The sequence below is a fragment of the Labrus bergylta genome, chromosome 10, assembly GCF_963930695.1.
Source record: "Labrus bergylta chromosome 10, fLabBer1.1, whole genome shotgun sequence".
Lineage (NCBI taxonomy): Eukaryota > Metazoa > Chordata > Actinopteri > Labriformes > Labridae > Labrus > Labrus bergylta.
The window spans coordinates 14,879,791-14,907,757 of NC_089204.1; the positions used below are offsets into that span (position 1 = coordinate 14,879,791).

Consider the following 27,967-nt stretch of genomic DNA (forward strand, 5'->3'; position numbering starts at 1 on the left):
GGAGAAGAGAGGAGGGAGGAATAAGAAAGGAGAAAAGAGAGGAAGGGGATACGGAGCAGAGAGAAACAGGAAAGAGAAGAAGAAGGACAGACATTAAAAAGAGTGAACAGAGGGAAACAACAGAGAAAAAAAGACAAGTGCAGCCAAGAGAGGAGAGGAGGATGCTGCTGCCTGACTTCTGAGGAGTTTGGATTTGGACGTGACAGAGATGCAGCATCCAAATATTTCAGCCTGAGCATCTCCAGGTTGTGTCTGTGTGTGTGTGTGTGTGTGTGTGTGTGTGAGAGAGTTTGTTCATGTGTGTGAAGCCATGGCGAGCGCTCAGCCGGGGGTCCATGCATTGAAACTCCAGCCTCCCTCTGTTTCAAACACACTGAAGAACGGAAGCAACTTCATCAAATGGGACGAGGTAAGGAGACTGACTTTCTTTTCCAGCTTAATGTATTAAAGTATTTTTGGATGTTTGGATATGCTACCCAAAGGTCATTAACTTAAGGTCATAACACCATTTATCAGTTTAAGCTTTTCATTTAATATTTACATATATTTTTTGACTGTATTATAAATGTTCTATGGTTAATTATAATCCAATAGAATTTAATTGAAGTGACAGAAAAAGAGGAGGACACATTCCGTTGTCAGATGTGTTTACTTCTCTTTGTTGATTAAGCTTTGACAGTAAGTACCTGTGGATTACAGACTGTGTGTGTGTGTGTGTGTGTGTGTGTGTGTGTGTGTGTGTGTGTGTGTGTGTGTGTGTGTGTGTGTGTGTGTGTGCTTGTGCTTGTGTGTGTGTGTGTGATAGTTAGAGAAGGATGCAATTGTGGTCAGTTTCATTATTACCACCTGTTGGCTTGGATTCCTTTGGTATTCATTTCATTTTACCTTTATTTATTCTCCAGAAATCATTGAGGGCAAGCCCTTATTTACAATGATGTCGAGAGTACAATTACAATGAATAAAAGACAAAAACAACAAAGACCAATACATAGATTATAAAACCAGAAGAATAATCGGCAAAGCATGCAACTACAGTTAACAAAATTTACACTAATAAGCACAGTGATTTGTGATCAGGTTCTTAAATTTAAATTGATCCATGGTAACCATTGTATTGAGTTTTAATGTGTTTTGTAAAGTGTTCCAGGTGTGTGCAGTGCAAAAGGTAAAGGATGTTTTCCCAATGTAAGTGTTTACTTGTGGGTCCCTCAACATTAGCCAGTCACTTAGAGAAGTGATGTATGCTGTTAGATTACCGTAAGTAAATGCTTTATAAATAAATAGCAGCCAGTAACGGCCACATCTAACTGTTAATGAAGTCCAACCAACTTTGGCGTACAGGATGCAGTGATGAGTAGAATATTTTTCAACAGTGATAAATCCGAGGGCGGAATGATAAACTGGGTCTAATGATTTTAGGGTGGAGGCAGAAACGTGCCTATAAATGACATCTCCCTATTCCAGAACAGACAGGAAGCTGTCTTAAAATATTCGCTTTCAAAACACTAGAGTGAAGTTAGCTTTGTTTCTGTACAAATGTCCAATTTTTTGTCGTAATTTTGTGGTTAATGTGTCAAAGTGAAACTTAAACGAAAAGGATTGATTCAGCCAGATGCCAAGATATTTATACTATACTCTTTCCAAGTTGTTCTACGCAAGTCATTGTCTGTGATATTTCTGGCTCTTGTAACGAGCATGTATTTAGTTTTGTCTGCATTTAGTAATCATTTTAAGTCATAGAGTGCATTTTTCAATTTGTAAAGTGCTTCTTGCAAGGTTTTGACTGCTAAATGTGCAGTCTCTGCAAAACAATACAAAACTGTGTCGTCAGCGTGAAGATTGGCCTTAAAATTTGTAAATACAGATGCAATATTATTAATGTAGATTGTGAACAGCACAGGACCCAACACAGAACCTTGTGGAACCCCTTTTGATAGCTGTAAGTATTCAGAGCGATCAGATTGTACAGTCACACATTGCAATCTATTGGACAGATCATTCTGGAACCATTTAAATGAACAGTTGTCAAAACCAACATCATATAGCCTCTGCAGGAGTATGGTGTGATCAACATTGTCAAAAGCTTTGGTTAGATCAACGAAGAGGGCAGCACAGTATTCCCTTGATTAATATTTGATGCAATATTATTTATGACTAAGGTAATTGCTGATATGGTGCTGTGTCTTTCTCTGAAACCAGACTCGTGAGGATTTAATACAGAATTTCTTGAAAGGAAAGATTTTAGTTGATTATTGACTAATGACTCCAGGATTTTAGAGAGGTTAGACGGTTTGGAAATAGGCTGGTAGTTGTTGAGTTTGTTTTTATCGCCGCCCTTATGCAGAGGGACGACATGTGCTGACTTCCAGACCTGAGGTACAACTCCAGTAGTAATTGAAAGATTAAATGCATTGACTCTTCAACATGTGTGAGTGTGTGTGGATGTGTGGAGATCTGTGTGTGTGTGTGTGTGTGTGTGTGTGTGTTTGTCAGTGAGTGTGTGTGGGTTTGTGTAGTCAATTCGGTAAGACTCACACACGCAGAACTCCTCTGATGCTGTAATGTGCACATTCAAACATATAAATAGGTATAAGTCGAGTTAAGTTTGTGTGGATTTATTCATCATCCAGCATTTGCAGAGTGTGTACTTGTGTGCCTGTGCGTGTGCTGGTATGCTAAAGTGTTGTCCCTGGCTATGAGAAATGTGCGGTCCTGTTGTCATGGTAACTGGCATGGTTACCACCACCTAAACAGATAGGATATGTGTTAGAAAGAATGGATGTTTGTTTGGTTGTGTGTGTGTGTGTGTGTGTGTGTGTGTGTGTGTGTGTGTGTGTGTGTGTGTGTGTGTGTGTGTGTGTGTGTGTGTGTGTGTGAGAGTGTGTGCGTGCGTTTGTGTGTGTCTTAGTCAATATATCTGCCCATGTAATGTCATGAATCATACTCAAGGAAGAGCTAATACAATACATTATTAAATCTATAAATCATAACTGAGCCCTGTGTGCGTTTTGTGTGTCTGTTTTGATATTTGAATTTCTTCAGCATGTTGAGCTGAGCTTTAAGAAAAAATTCGTTGCTATGCCAACAAGTGACAACCAGGGATCTAGTTAACCATCTTCAGTGTTTTCTTCTACCTTTTCTTTTGAATGCAGGCTGCTCTGTCACAAGGAAAGCAGTGAAGACTCCAGAATCCATAACCAAAAAAGTCTTAAAAGAAATATAGTCATAAATGACTGAACAATGAATGCACACATATTTTTTTAGACAATTACCTGACTCAGAGTGAAGATTTGCAGGAGTGAATGTTTCATAGGAAATAAGAAATCTCATAATGTATAGAGACAATGTAGAGTAGGAAATCGGGAGAGTTTTTTTTATAATTTGCTAGGCTGTGTTATCAATGGCTCTAACTGTTTTAATTTGTAATAAGCTCATAGAAATCACATCTTAAGACTTCTGATTGGCTGCCAAGATTTAAATTAAGTCAACTCACTACCATCTTAAATGATATACATTTGTTATGACATATTATATAATTTTGCTAAAGGCCCACTGTATTGTAGTGTAGCAGCCACTCTGTTGAGTACATTTCATATAGTGCAAAAGCTTTTCAAGTGGAAAAACATCAGGACAGCTGCACCGCCACATACACCTGCAACCAATTACAAACTGTCATGGTGGGTTACTATAGCAACAGGGACAATAGTTGAAAGCCATGACAACTGGCAGAACTTTAGTCTGTACCATCACGGTGTTCAATACCATTCCAATTCGTTCACTCGCTCACAGGTTCCTGTATAGTGAGCAGATAAAAGAGGTGTCTGGGTATTAAATACAAAAGAACATTTGATTTTAAACATTACCATGAGATGTAATGTTTTCTATTTTAAGGCTTGTTTTTTTCTAAATTATATATTGTTCTAAGGTTTTCCCCTTTTTCTTAAGGATCTGTCGACTGTGACCCCAGTGACTCTACATGTGGACCAACATGGATTTTACCTCTACTGGACAGATCAAAATAAGGTTAACACACACACACACACACACAAATGAACAGATTCACAGAAACACACACACACATAACACACACACATACATTGTCCTGATATGGCCTCAACATGTAGGTCCATATTAGCCTGATGATGAGGAACAAATTTAGCATCATGCTAAAAGTGAAGTTAATTAATTCAGTCCTAATTTGCATCATCAATATTCAGACTTAAAAAGTGAAGTCATCAAATTGAGACGAAGGTCAGAGTCTGATCACTAATTAGTTAACACCTCTCAAATGTATGTCTTTATGTAACTCTTTACCTAACTAAACAATTGAAAGGTAGTTTATTTATTTATTTAAAATGTATTTAACCAGGGAAAAAACTCATTGAGATCAATAAACTCATATACAAGAGTGTCCTGACCAAGACATGCAGCAGTACATTTCACAAGTTACAGATAATAAAACACAGAGCAATTACAAACACTGGTCAACATATCAAAGATATTTGTCAAACATGTACAACCCGACACATCGTCCTCAAATGCCTTTCATCTACTTTTAAAGAGACCAGCCCCCCAAGACCAAAATCCTCCTGCAAAAAAGCTTCCAGGCCGCAGGAGCAGCATACCTGAAACTCCTTTCCCAGTTTTGGAAAAAAACTTCACTTTTGGGACAGATAACAAGAATACATTTTGAGACTAGGTCACAGAGCAAAGACTGTAGCTTCCAGCAATTTTCAGATTAATTAAATTACACAACTATGAGGAAGAAGGTTAAAGGGATACTTCACTCATTTGCATTAGGCTTTGTATCCTTAGAAACCTGGTAGTATTTTTGAATGGTTGTGCATCCCGCCCTCATTTTCCCCTGAGACGGGAAAGCTGTGTATTTCTTGTCTGAAAAGGAGCCTCCGATGACGCAAAAATCGTAATTTTGCGTCACTGGAGGTTGCTTTGAATACATCGCAGGAAACTACACTACACTACAGGAAAAATCCATACACATCAAAATATGCATTCATAGAAGACCAACATACTAAATTGCTATTACATTGTCTGTTTTTTTTTTCTCATAAATTTAAGCATTTTTCGTTGACTTGTGGTTTATTGTATATATAAGGTAAACGAGTAGGTGCATAACTACTATATGTTCTTTTAATATGCTATAAACACAATTACAAGCATAAATCACAATAAAGGACTGAAGAATCAATTGAAAAGGTTGAGAAAGAGCAAGCATGCGACTCTGGATTGTCACGCACACGAGTATGCACGCACTTACACACAAGCACACACAAGTTCTCTCCAGGTGGGCTTAAACCCTCAGCAGGACACAGGATGAAGCATTTACCTCATAGATATTAGCTCACTGTGTGTGTGTGTGTGTGTGTGTGTGTGTGTGTGTGTGTGTGTGTGTGTGTGTGTGTGTGTGTGTGTGTGTGTGTGTGTGTGTGTGTGTGCGTGTGTGTGCGTGCGTGTGCGTGCGTGTGTGTGCGTGTTTGTGTGTGTTTGTGTGTGTTTATGCATGCATATGCATATGTGTGCAAATCAGGGTGCGCACAGGCGTTCAACCTGCACCTTTGTGTGTGTTTTCCTTAGGATACAGAGTTGTTGGACCTCACCCTTGTGAAAGATGTCAGAACAGGAAGAAGCACCAAAGCGCCCAAGGTACTCTTCTTCATCTTTCACCTTTTATGTATACAGGTCTTTGCCTTTTCATGCCAGCAATACCTCCCCCTTCAGAGACCTGTTTATTCTCGTCAACTGCCTCTCTGTGACCTCTCAGTAACCTCTCACTCAGTGTGATTCATTCATGCAGAAAAACTGATGTTTTAATCATACAGGTTTCAGTTTTGTTACATATTTTGCTTCTGTAATAGTGAGTTTGGCTTTACCTCTCCTTTCTTGTACGTTTTGTCATTTTACTTCCTTTTTTACTTTGTAAGTAAAAAAGCAGTTTTTCTGCTTTTATTAATATTTTTTGCCTCGTTGAATGCTAAATGTAACATCACCATTATGTGTGATCCCTCTACCTCCAGATAGCTGAAATATACAGCGTAAAAGTACATTGTTTTAAACACATGTGTTTTTGAATGATTTTCAATCTCCAATAATCTCCTTGCTCTACTCCAGTACTTCTGCATTTATTTGTCGAACAGAAATTGGTGTTGGTTTTTATTTATTATCTATTTTTAGGAGAGGAATAAAGTGATTGTTATCTAACCCAAAACCTGCAAAATGCAAGCGGATAAACAGAAGCGTAAAAAAATATATAGGCTACAGTTATATATGTAAAAAAGGGGCATATATAAAAAAAAACTGTAAGCTTTTACTACCAATAAACATAGTACTAAATGCATCATTAACTATATAAACAACATAGTTAATGCATATCTTTCAGATAACAAAAATACAGACAAAGATGTTTAAAAAACTGCTCCAAACCCCTCATTCATTTCTTCCATGTGACTTTAGTGTGGCTCTGTTTCAGCTTGCAGCCTTAACACTGTGTTGCTCGATAGGAGGCCAAGCTGCGGGAGCTGCTTGACATTGGAAACCTGGTTGGACGGCTTGAGAACCGCATGGTAACAGTGGTTACGGCTTCCGACCTCGTAAACGTCAACCAGCTTAACTTCATCGCATCGCAGGAGGATGAAGCTAAGGTACAGAAGTCATTTCATGTCATGAATAATAATGATGGTGATGATGATGATGATGATGATGATGATGATGAAGGCTCTGATTTCGGTAGGAGTGGTGTGAGGAGCTGTTTTCTCTGTCTTCCAACCTGCTGAGCCACAATCTCAACAGAGACCACAGTCTACTGAAAGCGTGAGTAAACACCCACACATGCACTTACATACATGCACACTTTATATTCAATTAATTTCAGGATATTTTAATTGATTGTCTTGATAATTACACACAAAAGGGTGACGCATAGTCTTTTTTTCTTCTCAGTTAATAGCCAGTGAACTGTCTGCTGAAATGTCAGTTTGAGTGTTGGTGAAGCAAAGGACTAGAGTCAGACAGCTGGAGAGTTCCAGTCAAAGACAAGTATTTTTTCATTATGGAATCGTATCATAACGTATCGTATCATATCGTAAATACTTCGTCTCTGCTGTATTGGGTTCACTGCAGTGAGTATAAGCTCAATCTGAGCATTACAATAATTTCATGCAGGGATGGCATATCGCTTCTGCGTGCAGAAGGATCAAATTTTAGTCCAGCTCTGACCCCAGCCCAGTGGGGGGAAAAAGGCCAATCAACGGTATAAATTGCACAGCTAGATGTGCAGATGCACCGGGCTTTTACAGGGAAAGTAAGATGACAATCCATAAAATATACAACAAACTTAAACTTCTTTTCATTTAACTAGCAAAAGGGGTGGAGCACGCTGTAAACTGATGGAGCCAGCACTTCATATACTCCATGTGCTACATATTGTTTGAATAGAGTCGTAACCTTGAACTTTCCTCTTTCTGTTTCAGATACGTCAGGTTAAGTCTCCAGCCGAATACAGAGGGGAGAATTCCTGTCAAGAAGTGAGCTTCCGATTATTATTACCTTCCTTCTCTTTAATCAATGGTTCTGTCGGTGGTAACTTTGTGGCACATGTTACAGTAGATGATTGAGCATGTGAGAAAATAGCTCCTCAAAGTCTGCAGAGACATGCACAAACTCAAACTTTGCTCTTTTCTGTCCCTTGCTTCCAAAAATACACTTAATTCCATGTGCACTTGGGAAAGCAAAAACAGGGACAGGATTCATGAAGGTGCTTAATTCAGCACTGACCTGGTAATCAACCACTGCCAGGGCTGGAGATAATACGAAGGGAAGCTTTATTTTAGAAGGAAACAGGGGCTGAATTAAGGCCAGCTCATAATCCTGGAAGTCTAGGATGAAGATGTTACGTTTTTAAGAATGCCATGATGGTGTGAATGTGTGGCGAGTCACAGAATTGGCTTTTGGGAAGGTTGAGGGCATGTTCTATTGAGCTAGAATTTGTTTCAGGGAAATGTTTGGACATCAGGCGGTGGGGAAGGTGAGAGATTTATAAAAAGCTGGAGGAGGACATTTGGTTGAGTTAGGAAGGGAACACTTGTAGGGGTTTATCAGAGGGTTATTTACAGAAGCCTAAACTGCAGGTTTCAAGTTGGTGATGTGTTGGGCTAGGACACTAATTAATAACAGTGGGATCTTGTGTCTTTTGCAGCATTGTTCGACTGTTTTCCTCCGACAGAAAGAGGGTGGAGAATTCCCTGGAGAGCTGTAAACTACCCTATGCACGGGTAAACACTTTAATTTGATTTTTTAATATGATACTAGCAGTTAACAGTAGCTACATATTTGAGTTTAACCAGTTAGAATATGCCATGAACATAATTCTCTTTGGATAACTACACATGTATTAAACACACACTAGCCCTTTTTTATGGCTGTAGATGCTTGTATCTGTTATTTGAATGACTCACAGTGTAGAGGTGAAATTAGCCCAAATGTATCGGGGGGTCAGCAAGTTCCGCAGCTTCTGAAAAGTAGAAATGCAGGATACAGATTCTCAGCTCACTCACAAAGTATTTGTTTCTAATGAAGAAAATTGTGGGAAAGTATAAACGATGAGGATAAACTGTTGATTTTTTCAGGTGTTTTTTGTACAACAAGAAGGGAATTAGGCAAGAGGACATTAAAAATGTGGCTGTGTTGATTCCTGTTCCATATTTGTTGCAGGGTGACAGCATCAAACTGGAGGACTTCACACTTGAAGTCTACAAGAGCTTTTTGGAAAGTCTGTGTCCTCGTCCAGAGCTCAGCAGCAGCTTTAAACTGCAGTAAGTACTGTATTCAGAAACGGACAAAATGGTTTGTCAGTTTTTTCTTTAAGGTAATTCTTTGAGAAATGCTCAATAATGACGTGTGTCCTATTTTTAACAGAGATATGTTTAAAGAGAAAGGCTGTTTATTTACCACTTGATTAATGTCATTGATACTTCTTGTATTACTTAGTCTAAAGAGATGTATCAAAAAACAACCATCTGAACTTCTACTCGGACAACACTTAAAAAAAACAAAAAAGCGATGAGGATTTTGATGATGGAAGACAGAGCAGCAAATCATCCAAATGACTTCATCAGGGGGAGTGATTTTTTCAGCTCTTATTCAAATGAAAAATATTTTTCTTTTGGGAAATAAAAAAGGTCTATCTATATATAATAAAATGTACGTAATGGGTGTAGAGAATAGATTTTGATTTCATGTGCTACTAATGCAAAGGTTTTGGTGGTAAACACATGAATTTAACATTATCGTGATGGTTGAGTGATAGCTCAACGGAAATCTTGATGCATCATTAAAAAATGACGATTTAACATAATTCACGTGACAATTGTACCACCTAGAAGAATAATCACTTGTGATCTATCTTGAGTAACCCTTTATTTCCACTGAGCAATTAACTTGTAGTTTAATCAGAGAAGAAAGCAAAGCATATGTGAAAATAGCGAGGCAAAACCTGTGAAGACATTGCACCGACAGTGGACACCATAAATTCTAAAGGATCATGTACAATATTTTGAGGGATGTGACCTTTAACCTCTGGCCTGCCTCTGTTGTCATTGTGTAGAGGAGGGGATGGAAGGAAGATGTCAGTTGATCAGATGACAGAGTTCATCAACAACAGGCAGAGAGACCCGAGGCTCAACGAAATCCTCTACCCACCTCTACGTCCCGCACAGACAAAGGCTCTGATGGAGAGGTACCAGCATGACCTGGAACAGCTGAATCAAGGTGCGCACACACGTTTGCAAAATGTTCTTTTGAATGTTAACATGGGCTGTTACAGAAATACTCCTCTAGCTTCACCCACATCCCCCCAGAGTGTAAACGGCTAAAATAAGAACGTAAGGAGTTCACATTTGTGTTGGATACTGCCAAAAAAAAAAAAATGGCACCTACTTCAGATCCAGTTATGCCTCTAGGACCAGTTCTTTTTTGGTATTTTTCCTACTGGTTGGATAAAAAATAATTTGTATCTGTATTTCTATTTGTATGTGTGAATGTGTTATTTTAGTCATAAGTCAATTTAGTCAATTTGTCATAAATCATTTTTACATAAATATCTTTCTGGATTTTATTTTATTTTTCAATTAATGGGATCAATCATGTGTCTCACATTTTTATATATTAAAAGAAAACCTTGTATGATTTAACTGTTCAACAAACAGTACAATCTGATCTAATCTTTCATCTGATATGTGCATGTGATATATGCAAGAGGATCGTTTGCATTTGCATTTGCATTTTGCAGACCATCAATGTAGGTGAAAGCACTTACATCATCAAAATTTAACAACATATAGTTTGCATTTAGTAGTAGAGGAGGTTGTTATATAGAAGTTAATATGGAATACATATAATAATAAATGAAAAATAAAGGCAATGTGATTGTGTGTGTGTGTGTGTGTGTGTGTGTGTGTGTGTGTGTGTGTGTGTGTAGGCATCATCTCCCTACAGGCTTTCTCCAGTTATCTGTCCAGTGATGAGAACGGAGTCATCCCACCTGAGAAATTGGATCAGTCTGAAGACATGAGCTTCCCCTTGTCTCAGTACTTCATCAACTCTTCACATAATACATATCTGACAGGTACACAAACATGCACACACACAACTAACTTTTAAAGTAAAACAATCGTAACAAATATAATAATTGTGTTTATAATTCCAGACAAGAATCAGTGTAATCTGCCATAATTTCTTTTTTTTCCATCTTTGTGTGTCTCAGCGGGTCAGCTGGCAGGGAGCTCCTCAGTAGAGATGTACCGGCAGGTTCTCCTGGCCGGGTGTCGCTGTGTAGAACTGGACGTGTGGAAAGGTCGGACTGCTGAGGAGGAACCTGTAATCACCCATGGCTTCACCATGACATCAGAAATCCCTTTTAAGGTGAGTAGACATTGTCGTGTCCTGACCTGTCCTTATAGCTGCTGGGTAATTTTTTTAATTGTTTTATGGTGCAGCTGAACAATGTCTTCTCAGTAACACATGTTTGAGTTGAGTTGATCACAATGTAGTTTCTTTGTCTGCTGGAAAATGCTATAGCCAGGCTGTCAGCAGTTCTCTGTTGATCGTCACTGTGTGGGCCCTTGTGTAGTTTTGAAGTTGAATACAAGATTTTTGATCTTCCTGAGGTGCTTTGGTGCCTGATGAGGTTTGAGGCATTTTCTTTTTTAGTTGTTATTGTTCCAATTGCTGGAATATAAAGCCACTATGAAAATAAAGTATTTTTCAAAATAAGCATGTATCAAATTAAAATGTTGAGGCTTTAGCGTGTTTTTTTAAATCACTTTTGTCTTGCTCTGATTTTCCCCTACATGAACACGTCCGCCCCAACTATATATAAATACTTGTTTGAGAGATTCACTTGTTAGAGAGTGAAGTTTATAATTCCAAAAATATATCTAAAACGCTCACTTAGTTTTGCTTACAATTAATCACTTTCACAAATGTCTGTCCCTCCCCCACGATGAGAAGAACCAACCAGCTGGCTAACAGCAATGGGTTGTCACCATGTTTGTGTTTGGATGTTTTCACATGTTTTCACATTGGGCTGTTTTCACGTTGGGCTGTATATTAACCTGCAGAAGGCTGTTAATACTTTAGATCACAGACAATTATTGAAAAAATTGGAGAAGTATGGGATACGAGGTATTGCATATTCTTGGCTGGAAAGTTATTTTGAAAGTAGACCGGAGTGTGTACAAATAAATGATACTGTGTCAGGATTTATGAGGGTTACCCCAGGCATTTAATGCAAAAAAATGTATTAAAAGGAGATGTGTTTCAGTTGTTGGGGTTAAATTATGGAATGATGCCGATATGAATTTAAAAACCTGTAATTATAAAAATAATTATTTGCTTCTGCCTATGTTTTTTCAGTCACTACATAATACATGACTGTTGACTATGTTTGAATTGTCTGTATTGTTTAAAAAATATTGTATATGTGTAAGGGCTTAATAAAATACTCAATGTCATTTACAAGGAACTTCGTAGCTTCCTGAAAATATGTCATGAAAAAGCTGAAAACACTTTTTCTCCTACACATTTCTTGAATAATGTCTGTGGAGGTGAGTTTTGCTGCTTTCAAATGTACATGTTTACAACGGGATCTCCTGTTCGCAGTCACAAAGTGAGCGAATGCAGCTGGAAGGCAACCTTAATATGACCACCTAAAGTTTCTATACTAATTTAATTAATTTATTTGATGTATTTTTCAGGAAGTGATTGAAGCTATTGCAGAATGCGCCTTCAAGACCTCACCTTTCCCTGTCATACTCTCCTTTGAAAACCATGTGGACTCGTAAGGATCTGTCATTATTTATCAGTAGATATATGTGTCAGTTAACACTTTTACAAATATATCATAATGTATGATATCTATCTATCTATCTATCTATCAGTTTAAAGCAACAGGCTAAGATGGCTGAATACTGTCGGTCCATTTTCGGTGAAGCGCTGTTGATTGACCCTCTGGAGAAATACCCTGTAAGTAACACAAAACATAACATATTGATAAACAGCTGGACAATATCAAATTTTAAATTCTTAGTATAACTAGAAATTGTCCCCTTTAACTGTGTGTGTGTGTGTGTGTGTGTGTGTGTGTTTGTAGCTGGAGTCGGGCGTCCCCCTGCCCAGTCCTCAGGAGCTGATGGGAAAAATCATCATTAAAAACAAGAAATCACACAAACCCTCCAATAACACAGACACTAAAAGGCTGATCGACCAACCTGCCAATCAAACCAGCGAACCACTGTCGCCTAGCAACATCACAGGAGGTAAGAAACAAAGAAATGAGGATGTGTTCAGCTGTGACAAATTGACATTGTTTACATCAAAATACAATACAAAATATAATGACTACATGGTTCTTTGGTTTACAGAACTCAAATGGCTGAAATGAATTCATGCCAAAGTTTTATCAGCATTTTACTTCATTAAACTAAACTAAACTTACTTTATAAAACTTTTAATACATATTTAGCTAAAAACAACATCTATGAAAGTTAAATCCCAGAAATCCTAGAAGTGAAATCACACTGTATGGTCATATTACATCATTGTTTGTGATTGGAAGTCTCCTTACAAGTGAACAACTCCTTTACTCAGCCACAAGCTCTGTCCTCATTTCGGACAGGCATCATATCTGCTCCTTCATGCGCTCACTGCTGTTCTTGATTTTTTTCTGGGCCTCATCAGGGATGTGTCAATAAGGAGCAGACCTCCCAAAAGAGATCTGAAGCTCAGAGCAGAGATTAAACAGAAGGTGCAGGGGGAAATTAAGAGCCTTATTGAAACTTTGATGTGCAAATCTTGAAAACTGGTCTGGGAGTGCGGCCTGCACGGTACACAAAGAGCAGAGTGGTTGCAGTGCTGAAGGACATACACACACTCTGACCATGACCCTGCAGGCAGTGAATGCTTGAGTGGGCTGGATAATCACAGACTGAGTTCTTTAAGAAGCGAGTTGTTAAAAAAAAAGCTACATCCCTCTGTTTGGCTGTTAGTCTGATTTATTTCTGCTGTTTTTTTAATAAATCGGGGCACTGATATGTGGTTGCATGAAGTCTCCCAAATAAATCTTTGTGTATTTATTAAAGCTTCAGGGTAACACTCTTTATTATTATGTATATGTATGTTTAGTATTATGATCTGACATTGTTGTATCACAGTATCAGCTGGGGCCTGTTTCTTAAAGAAAGTTCAACAAACCCTCAGTCTAACCCTGAGCTCTGAGTTGATTTACCCTCAGGTGGGAAACTCTGAGTTTTCGGTTCCAAATCAGCAGATTTGAATTTGTTAAATCAACTCTAGGTCCACTCGGTGTTCAGCGCGTGCACCACGACGATAAAAAGCCAACATGAATGGAGCCCCGATTCTACGATTCACCATGGCAACAGGTGACAAAAAAGAGATCCTCCTACTTTAACCATCTCGAAATATAACCTATCTTCATGCGGACATACGACGAATATGAACAGGTTTTAAGAAGGGAAAAAAAGGAACACTGCTGCAGCGCATCTCCTGACGTTAATGTAGCCTCTTATCATGAAGCCCCTTCATTACAAGGCTACACTAAAAAATATGCCATGGTCGATAAAATAGTTTGTTTTATACGTTGTAGTATTGCCTACCTAACATACCTTATTAAAACAACCTGGATTTCTATTCAGACAACAAGTGAATCTTCACTAGCATACGGACTTATTGAAAGAATGAGGAAATGAAATAGCGTTTCTGGCTCTGAAAGAGGGAGGAGACCGAGAGAAACTTGGGGTTCACTGAAGAAAACCTGCTCCTGACCAGGTTAGGTTCACAGACTCAGTTGCCATAGTAACTGACTCCCTCAGGAATGGGCTTGAGTTACCCCTCTTTTTTGGGTTTGAGTGACCTCCCCCTCTGAAACGGGAGTGTCCCTCATTTCAGGGTTAACGGACTCAGAGTTTGCACGAAACCTTCTTTCAGAAACGGGCCCCTGACCACTCAGGCTTGAGTTGTTTACTGATATTCTTCTGCACCAATATTTGGGGAGAAAAAAAGGAGGAAGAAGAGATTGAGGGACGAGGATCTTGAGACTTGTTTAACTTTAATTTTAACAGAGATGGAGGCTGAGAGTGAGGAAGATGATGATGATGATGACGATGATGGTAAAAAGGTCAGTGGTGACGTCACTGTTGTCGCCATTTGTAGTTTGTTTATTCTGTTCGTTCTTTGTTCCATTGTCATTGTTCTTCATGTAAACGTTAAATGTTACTGATGTTGGTGGTTGTCCTGCGTTGATGCTTCTACTGTTGTTTGTGCAGCGTGTTTGATTAGTTCTCTTTTTTGTTGTTGTTATTGTTGTTCCTTTTGTTGATTCATATTGTTTAAAAACAATAAATTAAGAGAAAAAAAAACATTTACAATGTGCCAACTGGTTTGGAGATAAAGTGCAAGTGAGTTGTGATCACAAATTACAATTCAAAAACACAGCCACTGTCCAATTGTCCCACATTTTTTGTCTTTTATGATCGAGCCAAAGGCTTCAGGTGAAATGAGATCTGCCATTTTCAAGTCATTTTGGAGAAAGTTTCATGCAGAGGGAGCAGCGAAACTAAACGCTCAGTGCAGACACAATCACATCACAGGAATGCACGGCATAGTGGGACTTCTATATAGGCCGATATCTTTCTTAGGTCTATGTTCGATCTGTAGAGAGAGATAGACGCATGTATTGTGTTGATCCCTCAAATGCAGTTATCAAACACACCCATGTACGTACATCACTGCTTGATACTCTGGAGGGGGATAATGCTTGTTGTAATCCATAAAGCACACTCTGCTGGTGAAGACAACTGCTAGGGTAATTCAATGATACTCTAATTAAATTATATATAACTGGTGAATTAATCTAGTAATATTGGCGCATATCTGTGATAAAATTAGCCAATATCGATAGTCACTGGATATGCTAATATCGGCCGATATTATCGGCTCGCCAATTAATCGGTTGGGCTCTTGTTGTTGCTGTTTTTTATTGCAAATGTCTCTTAATTTTTTGTTCAATGGAGTTAGAGTTAACAAAAATGTCTAATGACTACTCATTGATCTCGTTTAATGTTATTGGATTCACAATGGACAGGGACAACTCCAGGGATGCCTTTGAACAAGAGATGTTCCCTGCTTTACTTTGTACCTGTACTGCACATACTGCAGTAGTACAGAACATTTACTGTGCATACAGTATGCAAACAGTTAAGTAAGAATGTAAGTTTTATTTACTGTATATAGCACCTTTCAAGAGCAGACGTCACAAAGTGCTTCACAATAAATAAATAAAAACAGAGATAATAAAAACAGACAGTCACATTAAATTAAATACAGACAGATCAAACAAAGGCATGTCTGAACAGATGGGTCTTTCTCTGCTTTTTAAAAGTTTCCACAGAGGTCAAGGCTCTCAGTTCTGGGGGAAGACAGTTCCAAAATGTAGGTGCCACAACCTCAAAGGCACAGTTTCCTTTTGTTTTTAGCCTCGTGTGAGGAACCGCCAGCAGACCCTGGTCAGAGGACCTAAGGGACCTGCTGGTGTTATAAGGCCTCAGCAGCTCAGTGACATAAGCCGAGGCTTGACCAGGCAAGGCTCTAAACACAAAGAGCTTTGAACTGGATTCTGAAACTGACGGGGAGCCAGTGTAAAGCCTTCAGGATATATGTCACGTGAGACCCTTTGGGATGAACTTGTCAAACGCTTAGGAGCAGCATTTTGGACAACTTGTAGGCGGTTCACAGAACTGACACTAAGACATGTAAACAGAGAATTACAATAATCAAGCCTTGATGAAACAAAAGCATGAACAATCATCTGTAGCTCAACTCTGGACACAACCGGTCTGAGTTTAGCTATATTTCTTAGATGGTAAAAGGAGGAGCGGACCAAACTGGTCACATGCTGGTCTAGACTCAAAGCCTTACCCATTTGGACCCTAAATTACGGCAGGGCAGCGTAAGACATGTTACTTCTTCCTAATGTTGCCCTGCACACTCATTCATTGTGTACATACAAATGCTTCAGTATCACCTCTTTCTGTGCTTTTTTGACAGGAGAGTCCAAGTGACTTCAAATTTTAAAAAATCGTTACTTGTCCTCGGGAGGCAATTCAAAAGCACATATCAGTAGCATGTCGACAGAAATAAGGAGAAGCTAAGACAGTGTAAGGTAGACTACATATACAATATTAAATACCAAAATTAAAAATAGATAAATTAGAATAAAGATAGACGTGGACAGTGATCGGACTAATACTGAGAGGCAAATGTAAACAGAGAGCTATGCATGTAGACGAAAACTGACTGGGTCAAGTGATAATCGTGCAATGGGAAATAAATGTACAATCAGAGCTGTACTTAACTCCTGCTACTCAAGCGGATTGTGGGTCAGCCAAACCTGCTAACAGGTCTCGCATACTGCAATGTGACCAGATGTGATAGCACATCCTGGTATTTCTGCATATTGCATTTCACATTTTTGTACAGGGCCACATTGATATCAAACAGCCAAGACAGATTTTAAGGGTGCTAGTTCTTGTCACTCAGGGCTAAAAACTCAGGAGAACATGTGTGTGTGTGCTCTGTGTACACATTGTTGCATTGAACTGACAACTGACGTTTCCTCCCCAACATTCACCCAGGACAACCAGTAAACCCAGCACCCTGATATAAATATGTTTGACTGTATTCTGGTGGTTTGTTTCAGGGCTCAGCGGAGCGGGAGGCAGTGTCCACAGAGGAAATGTCCATTCTGGTCAACTACGTCCAGCCAACCAAGTTCAACTCCTTCGAAGCCTCAAAGAGTAAGAGAAGCTGCACAGAACCACTTGACACTATCCTTCAGATTTAAATGATTATTTATCTTTCTGCAAAAACATTCTAAGATCAGTTATGGAAATTCCCTCAATTTCATCTCACACCTTAGCTCTTTCTTTGAGGAGCAACATTTCATGTCGAGGAGACCCTCTGACGGGCTCTGACATTGTAAAACAACAGGATTTTGGAAAATCATAATTTTCTTCCTGAACCATTGTTTTTAAGCTTTAATTTCATGACAACATACAACTTTATACACAAAATCCATAACAAAATGATAGAACCTGATGTTTTGATATAATTAAACTTCCCGGTTGTTTACAAAAGTACAGCTGAAGAAAAAGATTAAATTAAACATTCAACTAGTTAGTTGATAAAAAATCTTCTCAAATGTGAACATTCACTCTGTGTTCTCAGTCACTGTGACAGCATTCTCCCTAATTCCCTAATAATTCCAAACTAAAATAATCCATACATTAATGCAAGGATTAAGCAGCAGATTGACCCATAATGGAAAAAAAAAACATTACACACCGTCCTTTACTAAATTGTTAAAATATGCTCAACCTTTTTCAGAGTTCATCTCCACATTTAACATTAAAGGTCACATATTATCCTCCTTTTCAACCAGTTTAAATAAGTCTCAGAGTTCCCCAAAACATGTCTGGGAAGTTTCTTGCAAAAAATCCACTCTGATCCTCTATTTTATCATGCCTATAAATGCCTCTATTTCAGCCCTGCTCAGAACAGGTTTTTTCTGTGTCTATAGCTTTAAATGGAAGTGATCTGTGTTCGACGCGCCCCTCTCTTGAAGGGCTTGGGTGGCTCAGGCTTTCTAGCACCATGCCCTGTTGTTTACAGTGGAAGGGTAGACTCAGAGTACACAACAAACTCCTAGCTTTGGGAGTGTCAACCACTTGGGGGAGGGGTTACTACCATTTGTGATGTCATAAAGGGAAGATCTCCAAGTGGCCTGTTTGAGCACACATTTTCTGAAAAGTGGAGCAGGGAAAAGACAGAGAGGATGGACTTTTCTTAATCTGGGTTTTTTTTAAACTAGGGCCACATACTGTATTAGAAAACACTGTAAAGTGGATTTAGTATAATATGCCATCTTTAATGCATTAGAAGAACTACTCTAAGTTTAGAACATATGTGTTGACAAAAGTCAAAGGAGAAATTTTTTAACATTGAGTCGGTTTACTTTTCAAATTTTCAGTAGAACTAATTTCACTTACTAACTTTTTATGTCCTCACAAGAATAGCCCAAGCCCATGAATGTTAACTTTAAATTTGTAACTGAACAGCATTGAAATTCTGTTGTGTCATTTGACATATTTAATTGCACTGCATGCAAATATAGGTACTTCCTTTTTGCCTAACATTGCAAAATCTTTCTGCCTTTAAAGGAAGAATTAATTTTTCTAATATTATGCAAAGAGAATGTCATGCTAACAATTGCCAAAAAATGTGTGTGTGTGTGTGTGTGTGTGTGTGTGTGTGTGTGTGTGTGTGTGTGTGTGTGTGTGTGTGTGTGTGTGTGTGTGTGTGTGTGTGTGTGTGTGTGTGTGTTTGTGTATGCAGAGGCAGCCCGCTGTTACCACATGTCATCTTTTGTGGAGACCAAAGCATTGGAGCACCTTACAAAGTCACCAGTGGAGTTTGTAGAGTATCCTTGGCAACAGTAACAACAGTTGAACAGCACCATGGCAACCACTTCTGTTCTCTGTGCTCTTTTTCCAGCTTCTGATGCTTCATTTGTGTAGAAACCTGCAATAATCTGTCTAATTTTAATTTCAATAACAGCAGGGTTATCTCAGTCTGTACCAGTGACTTTCAGGTATAATGTTAATAGAATATATTTATACTTAAGCAAGAATATATATATATATATATATATATATATATATATATATATATATATATATATATATATATTATATATATCAATGTAGAAGAACTGGTGGTATCTATATTTTATTGTACTTTTTTACATCATGTTTTATTCTTTTTCATTTTAAACCAATCCTGTTATTGTTCTTAACCTTACACTAACCAGATATAATAAATCCCAGTTAAGTCGTATCTATCCTAAAGGAACCAGAGTCGACTCTTCCAACTTCATGCCTCAGCTCTTCTGGAACGCCGGCTGTCAGCTTGTCGCTCTCAACTACCAAACAATCGGTAAGAGCCCCCAGACTGGCCCAGGCAGGTTCCACACTGTCCTGAGCCTCAAATGCCTCCTACTCCCAGTGGTCAGAAGCAACCTAAAACATCAAGCCGGAGGACATCAGAGGCCAAACCAGACAATATTTTAACTATAAAGTATGAGCCAGTTTCAACACAATCACTGAATTAAGTCATAAAGTTGTATTTTTTTTCTCCAGAACATGACACTGATTTTTGACTTGTAGTTTTTACAAAAGTCATACACCATATTTCTTTTTTTTTTAACGTGTTTAAAATGTCTTCACTTTGAGAACACAATTAAGTGACTTCTCATAATGTATTGCTGGACAGGACTTGTATATGTTTTGTAAATACTCCATTATTTGAAGGGAAGGGAGGAAAGTGAATAGGTGTGCAGACCCATGAGAATTGGATGAACTATTCTTGTGCCAAGGTGCATGTTTATCTATTTGAATTTTCATCTTTTTTGTGAGTCCGGCTTTCATATATGCTATATTCTTGCTTGTTTTATTTGTTGTTTTTGCTATTTAGTTTGGGGTTCTCTTCTTTATCTGTTAACATTTGTATCTTTATTCTGTAGTTCATGTAAAAATACGTATAAAGAAATAAGTCCCAGGAGTGGGGCTTTAATCCTTTGGAGCCCTCAACTTATCAAAGATTCATCTTTCTCTCAAGATTTCTCCACCCAGCTGAATCTCTTCATGTTTGAGTACAACGGGCGGAGCGGCTACAGACTGAAGCCTGAGTTCATGAGGCGGCATGACAAACATTTCGACCCCTTCGCAGAAAACACAGTGGACGGCATCGTGGCTAACACCCTCTCTGTGAAGGTACAACTCCAGCTGTTTCCTTAAAACTTGTTGTAACCATACAGCATCCTCAGCATATTCTGTCAGTATAGACACTATCTGATTGTTTCTGCTATGTTTCGCAGGTGATTTCAGGACAGTTTCTGACTGAGCGGCGGGTGGGCGTGTATGTGGAGATAGAGATGTTTGGACTTCCTGCAGACACCAGGAGGAAAGCACTGAAAACAAAAACCTCTCAGAACAACAACGCCGTCAACCCAGTGTGGGATGAAGAGCCAGTTGTCTTCAAAAAGGCGAGATACAGAAGAGAGACTTAGTGCAGGATTTAACAAAATGATAAAACAAACTAAATTCTGACTTTACTTTTCTGACAGGTGATTCTTCCAACTTTGGCCTCTCTGAGAATTGCAGCTTTTGAGGAAGGAGGGAAGTTTATAGGTCATCGGATTATTCCAGTGTCTGCAATAAGACCAGGTAATTACTCTCGTAACATTTAATTCAACCCATTTCATTCATAACTGCTTTTGATCTGAGTATTTGAGGACTACATCTCCCAGGATCTTTGTGGACATTTCACTCTCTCATCACTAGTGTTTACCAGAAAACCTAAATTATTGAGTAATATTGCTGAATCCCTCCTGAACTAGAATTATGACATGTCTTTTGTCTTTCCCTGCAACTTTCCCTGCAACTACTAAAGCTTTATTTTCCTATTCCCCTGCTTAATACATGTATACTTTTTTAATGTATGTTTCCAAATCCACAAAAGTATCTGTTAAATAACACACTGTGCTTTTGAGATGAGGGGACCTCCTGGGTGACACATCCTGGCTCCTGCTGTTTGCAACAGCTGACAGAAATGTGCTGTTGCTTAAAAAAATTCATTCACTACCTTATATCACAATTCTGGAAATGTTTTCAATTCATTTTCTCCGTGCATGACCGACGGGTTGTGCAAAATAAGTTACATATTTATCTTTTGAAACGTTTGCAGCAGATTTTTTTAAATATAGTGCAACCTAACGAAACCAATGGACAATGACATCTGACTCTGTTGTTTTTGTAATTCTCATATAGGGTACCGATACATCGGATTGAGGAATGAGAAAAACCAGTCTTTGATTCTACCAGCTGTGTTTGTCTACATTGAGGTCAAAGATTACGTACCTGACACCTTTGCAGGTACAAATTTCTGCCAAGTCAAACGTCTCCCTTTTAGTGATATCACACACAAAAAGAGGATAATTTCCATGTTTTTTCCCCCATGTTTTTAATTTAAACATGACGAGTGAATTGTGAAATAAAAGGATAGACTGTACAAGTAAAAAATGTAAACAACCCAAAAAAATTTACCAAGGATCCTCAAAAAGGATGGTTTTTTTTTTATCTCAAGTACACAGGTACAAAGAATGGTATACTTTCAGCTTTATGTATCATGTTTCTATATAATTCCTCTGTAGATGTGATAGAAGCTCTGTCCAACCCTATCCGATATGTCAACCTTCTGGAGCAGAGGTCCAAACAGCTGGCAGCTCTGACGCTGGACGATGTGGAGGAGGAAACCCAGGCTGAGGTGAGCCACGTGTCGACAGTAGTTTCTCTTTTTTCATTGTAAGGCAGAAGATCTGGCTCTAACCCTGCTTGGTTTTACTACTCAGGAAGAGGCAGACACCACTGCAGAGCGCAAAAACGACGTTAAATCGGCTCCACTTGAGAATGGACTAAGCCCCGCCCCTGGCCCTACAGGCCACACCCCAATCACCACGACACCCAAAGTCACTACAGCTAATCAGCAAGCAGCGACGACAGGTAGCATTGAAGCACTCATTTTGCATCTTAAATATGATGGTTTAAATGTTTTTTCTAAAGCTCCAGTATAGGCATGTCATTTGTTTGTTGTTATAGATAATCGTTGGTTATGTCTTTTCTGCATTTTAGAAACAGCCAAACCAGTGGCCAAGAGTGAAGATCTGGTATCAAGTGTTTTGATAGGTCAGTATTTTCAGATTGTTTTCAAATCATTGTTTAAATGACCAGTGTAACGTAAGTCCATGACATTTTTCTTATTAGAGATGTAGATGTGAGGAAGTTTGATGTATCAGCCCATGATAAAGCACTTTAATACAATGTATATGAATATAAGAAAGTAAAGATAACAAAAAGAGAGAGTCAAGGTGTAGAGAATGACAGACTGAACAGTATGTTTTATAAGGATGGGTTGCATTAATGCTTGTCATTTATTTTGCATTAAAAAATGCAAGAGCTTTTTCGTGGTGATTGTCTTAAGACCTCCAAGTTTCAACAGAACAGTGAAATAAACACCAGATAAAGGTGTAATTAAACCATGATGCATACCTGTGGTACCAGATGTCCCATCATGCACCATGGAGAGTCTGCAGCAGTCGAAGGTTTACCAGAAGGAGCAGAGACGTCAGTTTAAAGAGCTGAAGGAGTTAGTAAGGAGGCACCAGAAGAAAACCTCTGAGCTCCTCCGAGAGATCAACAACAAGTACAAGAAGACGGCAAGACAGTGCAGTAAGAGCAGGTACACAAGCGTATGATTATATGTCCTCTTCTCCTTTCTTGCTTGGTCTAAAATTGAGTCAACATGAAGATAATCATGTCATTGTATGAGTTAACGAGTGGATTTTCCCAGTGTTTTTTTGCGTAAGTCAAATCTGAGTATTTATTGATGTGCGTTTGTTCATTAGAGGCTCGTGTTCAGAGAGCGAGAAAGAGGAACGGCTCCAGCAGCTGAGAGACGAACAGCAGCAGCAGCTCCTCACTTTGAGGCAGGAGCAGTACTACAGTCAGAAATATCTGCAGAGAGAACACATTAAAATGGTAATTTAAAAAAACTGCTGGTGCTTTAACCCTGAGTCAAAAGTTACCTAGAACTTATTTACTTCTCCCTTTGATTGGCAGTTGATCATAATAGAGTTATGAACATTAGAAACCTAAAGTCAAGCTTTCTGCAGTCATTATTTTACTTTAGCCCAGAACACGATGATCAGCGGCTTAAAAACAAAGTTTCTGTTTCAGCTGACAGAGCGGCTGAGCAGTCTGGCTGAGGAAAGTCACAACACACAGATGAAGAAACTCAAAGACATATCTGACAAGTGAGTTACCAAATCTTTGACTAAAATTACAGAAGAATGTCAAAACTCTGTGGGGAACTACGAAAAGATCACCTTTGTTAAGTGCCGCCTTCATAACATGTCTTGATAAATGCTACAGTGCCCACTTAAGAGATAATAACATGACATGATAAATATTTTTAAAGGTTAAAAAAAAAAAATGTTTTTTTGAACGGCCTGTAAAACTGAGATGTAGCAGACAACGTTGACTTTGACAGGGAAGCCTTTGGATTACATAAAGGTAATCTTTTTTACTCTGATGTTCTTTTATTGCACAAGGTTTCACTTTCTTAAACAACTTTAATGTTGTGCTTTTTATTTTGTATTTTGGAGGAGACTTCATAGAATTGTTCAGGGTCAGCAAGCAAGCTTCTTTTGCCACTTTTTTCTGTTAACACACATTTTTAGACTACCAGTTGCTAGACATACGACCATTTTCAACGTTTTAAAATACCTCTGTGTTGTATTTTTTTTACATTTTTACCTCCTACTACACTTGCTCTGATGTTTTCTTTACTGCCGTAGGGAGAAAAAAGAGCTGAAGAGGCAGATGGATCGAAGGAGAACAGAGAAGATCAACCAAGCGAAGACCAAAGAGAAACATCTGGCTGAAGAGTATGAACCATAAACACACACACACACACACACACACACACACACACACACACACACACACACACACACACACACACTGACACAAATTCACTGCGCCCTAGACACCTCCTGTAGCTCCTCGTCTACTTCCAGCACTAATCCATCCAGCTAGACTTGTCAGGAGAGAAAAAAATATTCTGCTCAACATCAACCCCCATCTGACTGTGTGTTTCCAGGGAGAAGATTGAGATCAATAAGTCCTACGTCAATGAAGTCGTCCAGAACATAAAGCGGGTGAGAGGAGGATGGAGTATGTTGGCCTCCGTGGGGGAGGATTGTTTTGTTTTTAAACCTGCAGGGACTGCTATTTAAATGTAATGCCTCTATTTCTGCCTTTTCTCTCTGCCTGCCTGTTTTTCTTTCTCCAGCTGGAGGAAACTCAAGCAAAGCGCCATGATCAGCTGGTGGAGCAGCAGAACGAGCTTCTGCAGCAGATACAGGACCTGAAACCAAAGGTAAACTACCAATTTAGATTATATTTTAAGCTTGCAGTTAATGTCTGTACATTACAAAGTTCCTTTATTTCCCGCTTCAGTCACTAGATGCACTAAATGGTGAAGAAATGTCTTGTTTTGGGGTGTCCAAGCTGTTCTCTGCGATCTGTGCCTCCACTCCCACACATTTTGAGATCGGTGCTGACGTTAACGCAGGGTGCTGAGTGATGTAACCAGCCCCCCTGGCTGCCATTTTGGAGCTGTTAAACTGTTGGCAGCATGGTTGACAACAGCTGGTTGCCATTCTGAATGTACCTGTCTCCCCAGTAGCAAATAAACAAGGGTGAACTGTTTCATGTGCAGCAACTTAAACTGGTTCTGGGTTTATAATCTATGGTTAGTGTGTAGCAGGAGCAATGTAAATTGAATGTAATCAGTTATCAGTGTCAACTGCTTTTCTTCCACTCTGTCTCAAGTTGCAAGGAGTGGTGGAGGCTGATTTCCAGGAGAAGTTCCAGTGTTTGCCTGGAGAGATCGAAGACTTCCTGCAGGACAGGAAGGCAGAAGTGAGAGGTCACAGCAAGTCCCGCCCATCCACACCGCACGAAACTCTGTCAGAGGAGGACTGAGGGGTGAGGGAGCATGCGGAGGGAGAATGGATGGTAGCAGAGAGAGGATAGTGCTAAAGAGCCAAACACAAGGACGTAAGAAGGATAAAAAAAAGAGAGAAGATTTTAAAGACTGTTACTTTTGTTTTTAATGGAAGAACACTTTGATGATTGTCTTTGAAATTGAATTCAAGCATGCACTTTGCTGTTTGCCAGCATTCAGTCAGAACTCATTTAACCTTAGTTTCTGTTTATTTGAAGGACAACTACCCGACAGTTTGTACTGCATGAACAATCTATCTCTCTATCTATCTATCTGTCTATCTATCTAACTATCTATCTATCTATCTATCTATCTATCTATCTAACTATCTATCTAACTATCTATCTATCTATCTATCTATCTATCTAACTATCTATCTAACTATCTATCTATCTATCTATCTATCTATCTAACTATCTATCTAACTATCTATCTATCTATCTATCTATCTCTCTATCTATCTATCTATCTACTATCTATCTATCTATCTATCTATCTATCTATCTATCTATCTATCTATATATATATATACATACATCTGTCTGTATTTTATATGCACATGGATAGACTCTACAAAAACAATTTCTCAGCACTTTTCTGTTTTTTTTTAGTGAGTAAGCTATGGTGGTTGCAAGGACAACTAAACTCAATTCACATTTACTTTATTTACATAGCTCTAATCATATAAACTCTAACTGAAACTAAAACTAAGACCGAAAAAAAATGCTACAACAAAACAACAACAAAAATCGACATTAGGTTAAAGCTCCTGTGAGGAACTTTTGTTTCGGCGCCTCCTGCGGACAAAGGGGTACAACTTATCTCTTTGCTGATCTTGTCCCGTGAGCCTTTATGTATAATGTCAGTGATGTTTTCCGGAGAAAAATCTCATCCTTGTTCACTTTGACAGTCAATAATAACGCACATTATGAATCTGTTCCTTGGAAAATTCTAAGCTAAGGCTGAAACTAAGGTTTCAGCAGCAAGCAGGGAATTGCCTCGCTTGACAGCTACCCTTTGGCAGCAGTTAGACTTAAAACATAACAACTGTATATAGAACAAATACATTTTGTCCCTGATGTTTGCTTTTATTAGTCATATAGAGGCTTCGGTATTATAACCACATAAAAACTCCTCACAGGTCCTTTAACTTCCTCTGTGTAACACTGACAGAGCTCACAGCCTAATACCAGGAGGCAGTGACCGTCTCTTCTAGTTCCATGGGGCACTGCTGGTACCTTCACTATATCATTATATTATAAGTGCTCTGTCTTTATACTCTCGTAGATGCACACATTGTACTCTGCTCGGTTTTGCTGGATGTCCGTGGGTTCATGGAAGGAGAACTTACTCCTGTCTTAATTTTTTCTGCACCTGAATTTATCCACCAGTTGTTGCTGAGCTCAAAATGAGAAAAGTGAATTTCATTTTACATTTCAAACCATTGCAAGACAGTGAGATATCAACATAAACAAGAGTACTGTGAATGTAGTTTACTTTTCAGGATTAAGGAAGATACACATTTTATATTAATGGTTTTATGTTGCATTAATGAATAAGCTGTCATGTATAATTTAATTCAAGGGTATTTTATTGACCTGTTTTTATACAAGATAGTTCCTCTATACAACAAGTCATTTAGATAACAGAGGATAAAACAACAGGATCATCACAGACTTGTCTTTAAATTGTATTTTATACGTTTTATTCTGTGGTCCACCAACTGGATCATTCATTCAGTTCTCAACAGTTTGATTATGCACTAATCTATTTATTTATTTATGCATATTCTTTGGGGGAAAATGTAATCTCAATTTTTGTTAAGTTATTTTTATTAAACATAATCTAGCATGACTGTTAGATAATTTTTTTGACAAATTGACTTTTTCTTCACCGAGGTTCGAAGAAATGAGGAGGATTATCATCCCAGATATGTTAAGGGATGAGGTAATAAAATCTTGTCAATGTACCTGAATTTGGTTATTTGTAAAAGAATCCTTTTCTGACTGGTTTCAGTGACATCCCACCGGGTCCCTCGTTACTGCTGCACTAACGCTGGGGCAGATAGATCTCCTGTTAGGTGTGGAGAAGCCTCAAGTCTGCATGATTTCTTTGTTTTGATGTGAAAGCTGTTTTGACATTCTGATGATCTATTTATTTGTTACTTGTTATTTTCATGATTATCAGTAAGGAACAAGGGTGAGAATTCTTTATATACCTGTTTACGAGTGCTAAGTTTTGTACAAAAAAATTCAAATGTACAATGGATGCCGCTCATCACTCTTTGTACAGTGATCTTCCAGAAAATATTGGTGGAATATTTTCCATGTTCCTGCTTTTCTTCGACATCTATGGTTTAAGCTGTGTTCAACAACCTTTTTGCAGGGAACCGATAAAGATCGAACAATCTTGGCCACGGCCTGCACCTGACCTCTTAAAGGTAGCCTGCACTGCAATTTCATTGGCAATATTTTAGACTAAGCTGCTAACTCTGTTTGCTAACCTTAGAGTACCTCAATATTCTGTCACCACTTCAGATGAAATTATCTGTTTGGATCATGTTTAAGTCTGCAGAGTGGCTGAGGTTCTCCAACAAAATGACTTGTTGAACGCACACTTTGCTTTAATGATCAAACTGAGCATGCTTTATCGTCTTGGATTTCTCTGCGAGGTGATTTGTTTCTTGGTTTTTCTG

The 27,967-nt window shown here is 38.6% G+C and overlaps 1 protein-coding gene across 1 annotated transcript; it reads left to right on the forward strand.

Annotated features, from left to right (window-relative positions):
- Nucleotides 1–27,625, forward strand: plcb1 (phospholipase C beta 1). The gene is made up of 32 exons (XM_020655353.2): nt 1–409; nt 3,946–4,023; nt 5,596–5,664; nt 6,519–6,659; nt 6,749–6,828; nt 7,488–7,541; nt 8,213–8,288; nt 8,728–8,828; nt 9,620–9,783; nt 10,493–10,639; nt 10,778–10,935; nt 12,270–12,352; nt 12,453–12,537; nt 12,665–12,830; nt 14,652–14,707; nt 17,288–17,384; nt 18,982–19,066; nt 19,457–19,581; nt 20,263–20,417; nt 20,522–20,689; nt 20,771–20,870; nt 21,474–21,578; nt 21,857–21,969; nt 22,055–22,205; nt 22,335–22,388; nt 22,764–22,941; nt 23,108–23,240; nt 23,439–23,515; nt 24,059–24,148; nt 24,364–24,421; nt 24,556–24,642; nt 25,098–27,625. The coding sequence occupies exons 1-32, from the start codon at nt 311–313 to the stop codon at nt 25,248–25,250; spliced, it is 3,486 nt and encodes a 1,161-aa protein (XP_020511009.1). The 5' UTR covers nt 1–310; the 3' UTR covers nt 25,251–27,625.
- Nucleotides 27,626–27,967: the final 342 nt, after the last annotated feature.